This window comes from Piliocolobus tephrosceles, chromosome 3, assembly GCF_002776525.5.
Source record: "Piliocolobus tephrosceles isolate RC106 chromosome 3, ASM277652v3, whole genome shotgun sequence".
NCBI classification, from domain to species: domain Eukaryota; kingdom Metazoa; phylum Chordata; class Mammalia; order Primates; family Cercopithecidae; genus Piliocolobus; species Piliocolobus tephrosceles.
The window spans coordinates 169,696,707-169,706,218 of record NC_045436.1 but is presented as its reverse complement, the minus strand read 5'-3'; the positions used below and the strand labels follow the sequence as shown (position 1 = coordinate 169,706,218).

Genomic DNA, 9,512 nt, shown 5'->3' with positions numbered 1-9,512 from the left:
ATAAATAATAAATAATGGGTATCCAGAGAGAGAATTTTCAGAAGAATGTGTTTTAGCAAGATAGGTCTAACTCCTTGCTCCTTTTATGTAAAGATCTCTAAATAGTCCCTCTCAGATTTCCTAATGTACTAACGTGGGCTAAACTTCATGAACAGAACCTCCAGATTCAGTGGCTTAGAAACAATGGCATTTCAAAAGTTTCTCTCTTATGTATAGTCAAGTGGAATTTTCCAAGCTGACCAGCAACTCTACTCCACAGCAGCATTCAGGGATCCAGGTTCCTTCTCTCTCAAGGCTCTGCCATGATGGGCACCTACTGGGACAAGGTCACTACCTTCTCTGGGTTCCACCTGTGGGAAGGGGACAGAGGAGGTGAGGGGGACTCACCCACGGTCTTAAGGGTCCTGGCCCAATAATGGCATACACCCTTCAATTTACATCCTCTGGGGAGAATGAGTCAGCTGGCCAACAGGTAACAGCAAGAGGGGCTGAAAAATGCAGTCCTCAGCAAGTAGCACGTGCCCAGCTACAACTCTACACAATGGAACAGGAGAACGGATTCTGCTGGATAACTAGCAGTCTTCAGGAAGAAAGTATTTTCTTATTTCTATTTTATAGAAACACTGTAAAACTGCTATACAATTATCTTATTTCAAGCCAATCCAATAAGAAAAAAATCAGACCTACATAAACATTTTAAAGAACTATATTTTAGAGCTGAAATAAGCCTGAGAAATCATTTGGTCAGTGGACACCCTATGACCAGCAGACATTATTTCATTGACTTGTTCCTATCAGTCTTCCACAGAAGAACAGGGACTTACCTTGTTCATTGCTGATCCCACCACTTAGAACAGTTTCTAACACATAGGAAGTGATTAACAAATCTTTGTTGATAAAAAATAGTTGAAATGAAAATATATAGCAATGTAGAGATATTATTTTGTAAATTTATCTCCTCCTTTCCTGAGTTACCAGGAGTGGTAGGATATATTTTGATGGCCCAATTATAGGAAGTTTCTTTCACTTTATTTAAAATGAATATAAAGTCTAAATACTGGCCAAAGTCCACAAGAAAATCTGGACAAGTGTATCAATGACACTTAGTCTTTACACTTATTCTAAAGGAAAACCTAGTAAGGGTCTGGCCTAGGCTGTGCTTTCATTAGATTTTTTTAAAGCCAAAGCACTGTCTTGAACTTGACTCCCACATGTGAAAAATATTTTGTGTGCCATTCAAACACTTGTAAAATGTAAATATCTTCATTTGCTGAGAAATATTAAACGGTCTATAATCAAGGCCCAGCCTATTTTTTCCAAGGACAAAATTAAACATTTTGCCACTATTAAGACCAAAACAATAATTTAAATTAAGATAGCTCTACCACTTGTGAATTACAAATAAATTCTTATTATACAGTAGGAAATTCACTCTTCCAAATACAATAGTAAATATTAAAAGAAATTCAGTGACCTTTTTAAAAAAGATTACAAAATTGAATTTATTGAGTTTCACACAAGATGCACTTATAAAATTAGTATTGAATGCCATTATGACAGAAGAAATGAACATAATCCCGAACTCCCAACAGCATCTGCAAAGGAATGGAAATCTTCTGAAAATGACAGCACAGTCACAGAATAATTCAAGCGGAACTGAAGATCTATCCAAACCATGTTCCTGCTCTGAAATCAGGGTTGTGTTTGGCAAAGCTTTCCCCAAACTATTCCATTCACCATGGCATTGTTCCTTTTGTTGGTAAAGGGAGATGGAAAAAAAATAATAATTCTAAAATGGGGCTCCACTAAAACACACACAAAGCAATTAAAAGCTTTTTCATTTTTAACTTAAAATACTTCCTGGTTTCACAAAGGCATGTCCATACAATTTCTTCAACATTAATCTTCAGATTTCTTTAGTTAATACAAAACATTAAAATTCACTTACTTTTTTTGTATTTCAAATGAACAAGTCGGAACATTAAAGCTTGCTTTATATTTCATCCAAGAAACAGACAAATCACCTAAAAATTGCCTTCTGCATATATATATGCCTGAAACATTTGCATGAGAACTAAACTTCAAAATCAAAACATCAAAGGAAATAACAGTTAACAGTACCACCTTCTGGACAGTTCTGAAACCAGAAGTTGTAGAAGTTTTACGGGAGGGAAGTAACTTGACCTATGATGTAGGCCACAAACTAGTAATTAAATGGAAACAGAATCTTATCTCAAACAAAACCAAAAGCACCTTTTGGTTGCTGTTCCCAACAGCCATACACAGATGCCTCCCCACACTGACAGCCACCCATACGCCTCAAACACCCATTTACTTTCACACAAAATCCTCTCCAGACCGGGGCCTGCCCCACCCCCAGCACAGGCCCACCCTGACAGTCACATCCCCACAGACACACACCCACAGAACACACACCCTGCCCCAGCACAGGCACACCCGCTGTCCACCTAAACAGAAGGACTGATGCATTTGATAAGCCCGAGCAAGATGCTGCTGCCTAACACACTTGGAGCATTTACTTACAGCTAAAGTTGACAGTTTCGAATTTTGTACACTGACAATTTTTCAGCCTGTTCAACACCAAATCCTTTTAGCTGTAATAATTTATGAAGCAATTAGTTTTAAAGCAAAACCAGTGAAGTATACCTTAAAGTTAACACTGCTCTGCTTCCTTGGTGTAAAAAGTGCCCTTTTGTAAGGATATTTATATTTTAACCACCGCAATTAAATGACATACAGCTCACATTTTGCTTTAAAGAGTAAACTGAAAAATTATGAAGGGTTTTTCCCAGTAATGCATAGCCTTCATTAATTTTTTAAATAAATAAACTGGTTTAGCGTTTTTTGTTTTTGTTTTTGTTTACCCTACAAAATGCTACTGTTCATCATGTCTTATTTAAGGTAGCCTTTTATTCTGATTAATCAAGATACATCTTTAAGGGTTATTCTGGTGGTAAGAACATTTATGTTGACTTATGTTTAATTTTTTTTAATGCTTTGGCAGATGAAGTAACATTTGAAAACTGTTTGTGAAAATAGTATGAGACTGGTAAGGTAACGTCACGGTAAAAGCTTCACAGTTTTCCAGGTATTTCCTTATACTGAAGAGGCCTTGAGGCAAATTCAACATTCTGGAAGCCCAGATTGACAAAGCAAAACAGATTTTGATGTTGCCTTGGTTGGGTTCTGGAAGTGACGCTGCTGCTTGGCCAGGCAGGAGGAAGTTTTATAATCCATCAAGCTTCCCAGAGAGTCAAGGTCAAGGTCGCTCCTGTCTTGTGATCTGACCCTCAGCCAGACCACATTACTGGAAGAAAGATACTAAGATCTGCTTGCCAATAATAATTTAAGTTTTTAAATAAATATTTAAGTGCCATGTTTAGCATCTGTCTGTCCTGGCAACACAGCACTTGCTGCCCCAGGACCCAGCTTCATCAGCACATGGAGCCACAGATTCAGTCAATTCGGTTTCCACAAATTGTGAACCTGTCTATCTCTAACAAATCTTTCTTTGAGGATCTGTGTTTTAATTCAGAATTGTCCTGCGTTATGTCCTTCTCGTCACCATCTGGAGTTGTCAAAAACTGATCAGAGTTGCTTGTCACAAGCAATGGTATGATATTTTCCTTTTGATGAATAGGCTGGTTGGTGACGGAGGCAGACAGGTTTTCTTCTGTGGAAAGGCCTGTGATAAAATAGGTCCATTAAATGAGAGAAAGATTTTCCCCAATGTGCAATAAATAAAAGCTTACCAACATAGTGGTACTGAAAAAAGTGCCCATCATCCATGCTTTTAGATAAAGCAAATGATAACCAAATAGCATGTTGTATAAGCAGCCATCATTTATAATAAAACTTAGAGGCTAATCATCTGTTTGTTCAATTTTACGGAAGGGTATATTATGTTGCTCGTATCACACAAACAATGCCATCACCCAACTGTAGAAAGATCACAACTCCTACAATACGGCTCCTCTCTATATAATCAAGACCTAACCTGACTGTTGCCAGTCCTGAAAACTTAACATTTGCTCCAATACAGAACATCAGGGAGTGGGCCAAGAAGACTTTACTACATTCTACCTGTCATCTGTAGTCACTTCAGCTACAGTTGGTTTAGCATCATCATCTCTGGGAAGTACAAACCAGAGGTAAAAACAAACAAACAAACAAAACCCCCAGTGTTTATTTTAGGCCACAGAGATTCTGGAGCCTGGCTTTGGGGACAGCTGGGCTGGGGCCTGGAGCGACTCATCTGAATGATACATTCAATCCATGTAAGAACAGCTTCTTTGAGGCAAAAAAGACATACCATCAGCTGTACACATTTAAAATGTATAATCTGATGAGTTCTGACATGTGCATACACCTGGTCACACCACTGCCATGATGGAGGTAATGACACATCCAGCTCTCTTGCACTAATTCCTCTCTCCTGCCCTCACCCCCAGGACTGCTGTTTTTTGTCTCCTTACAACGTGATGAATCTGATGCAGCCTTGAGAGACGGCCCCCTCCCACTCTTCAGCTTGACTTCAACACCCTCCTGAATGGTCTCTAGTCTGTGTTCTCTTGACCTCCAAGACATTCTGTGCAAACACTCAGACCCTCGTCCTGAATGTACTTCTCATAACATGACCCCTGAGTCAATGGCCCTGCCCTGTAGTACGTCCTTAAAGCTTTTATCCCCATTAGACTGGATCCTTCTTGAAAGCAAGACTGATGCTTAGTAACTTCTTTTTATACTTTTTGTGGAGATGTGACTCACTAGAGGTTGCCCAGGCTGGTCTCGAACTCCTGGGCTCAAGTGCTGCTTCTGCCTTAGCCTCCCAAAGTGCTGGGATTATTAAAGGTATGTGCCACCATGCCTGGCCTAACTTCTTAACTAATATACATAACAAGAGAACACATACAGGCCTCACTACGAATTACCTAGTTGGTTGAAAAAAATACAATCCTGGCTGGGCACGGTGGCTCAAGCCTGTAATCCCAGCACTTTGGGAGGCCGAGACGGGCGGATCACGAGGTCAGGAGATCGAGACCATCCTGGCTAACGCGGTGAAACCCTGTCTCTACTAAAAAAATTACAAAAAAAAAAAAAACAAAACTAGCCAGGCGACGTGGCGGGCGCCTGTAGTCCCAGCTACTCCAGAGGCTGAGGCAGGAGAATGGTGTGAACCCGGGAGGCGGAGCTTGCAGTGAGCCGAGATCACGCCACTGTACTCCAGCCTGGACAACAGAGAGAGACTCCGTCTCAAAAAAAAAAAAAAGAAAAAAATACAATCCTTATTACTAACAGTGTTCTTATAATGAAAACAATTATTTCCCAGTGATTATACACATTGTTATTTTACTTTATTTTTGCTTCCTGTTAAGTACACACGATGAGCACAGCCCCACTTTCAGGTAGGACTCCAGTCCAGCCCAACTCTCCTCTCCTCCCTCTTTCTCAAGCACACTCCACACTTGCCATATTGAGCTGCTAGTTCTCCAGATGCTTTTCCAGGCCTCCATGATCTAACTCATGCTGGCCCTTCTGGAGTGCCCTTTCCACCAGCCTGCCCTAGGCCAGTTTCATCCTTCAAGCTTTTAGTTTAGAAGAACCCTCTCCTGTCCCTCCAAACCCTCTGCTCACCTATTTGGACCCCCGTAATTACATGAAGCCTTGAAGGACATCCTTTATTTATCTTTCTATCTTCAGCATCTCTAATACCTGGGACACAGTTGTTCCACACATTTAAAAATACATCATTCAAACTAAAAGTCATACGAACAAACACCTTTGTGAACAGGGAACTGCCACCTAACAACAAAAATTAAGTCAGTGTCCCAGTTCTTCCTCCAAATCTTCCAGCCCAGAAACCTTGGAATCATCCTGAACTCTCTTATTCTTCTCACACTGCGTAACTTCCTCATCAGCAAATACTTCACGCAAACATCCCAGGTCTATCCAGATCCTGGCCAGCTCTCCCTGCTCACACTGCCTACCCTGCTCCTGGCCAGGTAGCTGCCTCTCTGGTCCCACCCCTCTGGAGTTTATTTTCCACAAAGCTTGAGAATGATCCTTTTAAAATGTCAGCTGCACCATGCCACTGCTCCACTCAAAGCCTCACAACAGCCCCCTTCCACCTGGAGTCAAAGCCAAGGTCCTCCTAACAGCCTGCAGCCCTCCATGGCCCCCAAAACCCCCTCTCCAGTCCTTTTCGCTGGGAATGGGCCACTGCAGCCACCTTGCTTTTAATGTCCTTTGATGCACCAAGCATCTTCCTGCCTTGGTGCCTTTGCGGGCCTGCTGGGCCTCTGACTGGGAGCTGCTCCTGGAAGGCTGGATGCGCCGTCCTCAGGCTCCAGGACTCTGTGCAGTGCCATCTCCTCACACTTGGGGGAGCGTGCAACTCCCAGTTGTACTTCCCTTGGCCTGTCCTGCTTTTGTTTTCTCTGCAGTTCCCTGTCATCTGACATAGTGCATATTTATTTCTCTCTACCCCTGTTCCCGACAATCTAGAACAAGCTCCATGGGAGCAGAGAATTGCCTTTCCACCCCACTGCTGCATCCACTGGAGCTGACGTGTCACAGGTGCTCAATATTGAACAGTGAATGAGTAAATGGAAAAACTCAGAACACTGGGCCAGGTATATATGTGATGGGATCTAAAACACAACCATTAAAAGACCAAAAAACCTAGGCAAAGTGAAACCAATCTTTAAAGCTTTGCTTAACATTGATCGAACTGTGACTTAACTATTTGAAAATGATCCAGGAAAGTGAAGAAAGGGACCAAACCTACCTTGAGAGGGTTTACATTTGTTCTGTGATTTACTGGATGGCTTGCCTGGAGTGCAGGTTGGGGGAGGATTTGACAGCTTCTCTTCCATTTTGGCTTCTTTCACATACTGGCACGATTTCCCCAACAGCACAATGCTATTAAGTACTTTCAGGGATATCAACCTAAAAACAGAAACAAAACAAACCATATCTGTTGGAATTCATCTAAATCCCTGTGAATGCTCATGGCGAAGGAGAAGGCAGGGGGCATGGGATGGGGACAGGTCAGGGATTTCCAGGAATTTACACAAACCTTGAGCTTTTTTTTTTTTTTTTTTTTGAGACGGAGTCTCGCTCTGTCGCCCAAACTGGAGTGCAGTTGCCGCATCTCAGCTCACTGCAAGCTCCGCCTTTTGGGTTGACACCATTCTCCTGCCTCAGCCTACCGAGTAGCTGGGACTACAGGCGCCCGCCACCTCGCCCGGCTAGTTTTTTGTAGTTTTTAGTAGAGACGGGGTTTCACCGTGTTAGCCAGGATGGTCTCCATCTCCTGATCTCGTGATCCGCCCGTCTCGGCCTCCCTAAGTGCTGGGATTACAGGCTTGAGCCACTGCGCCCGGCCAACCTTGAGTTTTCGGAGGCTTCTTTGCCACAAAGAAAAACTTCGGAATTCCTTAGTTTTCTTCTTTTTTTATTTTTTGAGACAAGAGTCTCACTCTGCCACCCAGGCTGGAGTGCAGTGGTGCAATCTCGGCTCACTGCAACCTCCGCCTCCCAGGTTCAAGCAATTCTTGGCCTCAGCCTCCCAAGTAGCTGGGATTACAGGCATCCGCCACCACACCCGGCTATTTTTGTATTTTTAGTAGAGACGGGGTTTCACCATGTTGGCCAGGGTGGTCTTGAACTCCTGACCTCGTGATCCACCTGCCTCAGCCTCCCAAAGTGCTGGGATTACAGGTGTGAGCACCACGCCTGGCCTCCTTAGTTCTCTTATAAGAAATTGTAATGACTTAGAAATTTTTCCTGGTATTAAACATTTTAACATTTATTCTTTTATTATACAACAAATACATTTAGCACATGTAGATGAACAAAAAAATAATAATAAAATGACACGATTCCACACTCTTATTATAATCACTGTGACATTTAGTATGTTATCTTTCAGTTGCTTTCTCTGAGTACGCCTCTATTTGTACTTTCTTGCTGTATAGAAACAGGGTCTATTTTACAAGGCAGTAGGCGAGGGGAGTCAGGAGACAGAGCATGGACTTTGGGAGGAAGTGTGTCGGTGTGGAGTCCTGAGTCCACTGCTTAGAACCTGTGTGCACCTGGGCAAGCTACTCAACCAGCTAATCTGGAAAGGAGAGCAGTGAGGTAAGGTGCTTAGAGCAGTGCCTGGTACAAAGAAATGGCAAGCAATTCTGTTATTATTGTTATTTACATAACAATGTATCATGAATACTTTTCCATATCAGTTAATGTTCCTCAGCGACATTCTTTTAAATGGCCTTATAATATCACTGTATGGGTTATCAAATAACAAAGCCCCAAACAACTCTTATTTCTGGATATTTAGATTATTTTCAATATTTTGCTTCTACTAAAAAGTTTCTGATTAAGAAAACATGTTAAATCTGTATTTCCTTAGGATACCTAGATACCTATGACTATAGAAATAAAATTTCTGGGTCAAAGAATATGAATATTTTAAGGCATTCAATATAAATCTGGAAAAAATTATGGGAAGAAAAAAGTCTCACATTAACTTCAATGCCAGTTTTATAGCCAGTGAAGAAGCTGGTTTTCTTTTTTTTTTTCCAAGAGACAGTCTTGCATTGTTACCCAGGCTGTGGTGCAGTGGCATGATCATGGCTCACTACAGCCTTGAACTTCTGGGCTTAAGCAATCTCCCACCTCAGCCTCCTGCACAGCTGGGACCACAGGCATATGCCACCACGCCCAGCTAATTTTCTTTTTTGTAGATCTGGGGTCTTGCTATGTTGCCCAGGCTGGTCTCAAACTCTTGGGCTCAAGCAATCCTCCCACCCCAGCCTCCCAAAGTGCTGGGGCTACAGGCATGAGCCACCATGCCATTTTCTGCTCAGCTCCTTTCGTGGTCTCCCCTTCCCGGGCCCTCTGCCCCCATGGCTGCCCATGGACTACTGCAGCTGCCTGGCGCCTGCTGTTCCTCCACCAGGCCTGTGTCCCTGTGCCCTTCTGCTAAGCCTATGCTTTTCCCAGGTGGCTGCACAGCTCCCTTCCTTACTGAAACACCAGCTCACCAGAGAGGCCTGCCCTGGCCATCCTCTCTAAGGTGGCTGTGTCTGCCTCTCCCATTCATCTCCTCACACTACTGTGCTTTTCTTCCTAACAATTCCTACCAACTGTCAATAGAGTGACTTGCTTTTCTAGTTGTTGTCTATTTGTTGTCTGGAATTTCTGTGACATCAAGGCAGGGCACTTGTCTGGCTTCTTTTTGGCCAAGCCCTAGACCAGCCCAGGCCCAGGCCCTGCTGCTGAGCAGCTGCTCCCTGAGGAGCGCTGAGCAGAGCGTAACGGCAGAGGCTGGCAAGTCCTCCCACCTTAGCTGGCAAGAGTGAGTCTGGAGGGAAAGACGATAAACTGTGTGTAGTGGGGAAAAACTTCAGCATTTTATGTCAGAAGGCCCAACTGAATTCTGACTTTATTTTTTTAACTGAAGACAGATTCTTGGGTTTGGTGCA

General features: G+C 42.9%; 1 protein-coding gene across 3 annotated transcripts in view; it reads right to left on the bottom strand.

The window, feature by feature from the left end:
* Window positions 1-1,475: 1,475 nt before the first annotated feature.
* TAPT1 (transmembrane anterior posterior transformation 1) overlaps window positions 1,476-9,512 on the bottom strand; it is a 66,012-nt gene continuing 57,975 nt past the window's right edge. For all 3 annotated transcript variants that reach the window (XR_002730600.1, XM_023206952.1, XM_023206953.1), the window contains 2 exons: window positions 6,809-6,969; window positions 1,476-3,706 (listed from right to left, as the gene is read on the bottom strand). Coding sequence is in view for 2 of the 3 variants with exons in the window: in XM_023206952.1 (XP_023062720.1) it covers window positions 3,477-3,706; window positions 6,809-6,969 (391 nt within the window). In the remaining variant the exon portion in view is untranslated. The remainder of the gene's footprint in view (window positions 3,707-6,808; window positions 6,970-9,512) is intronic.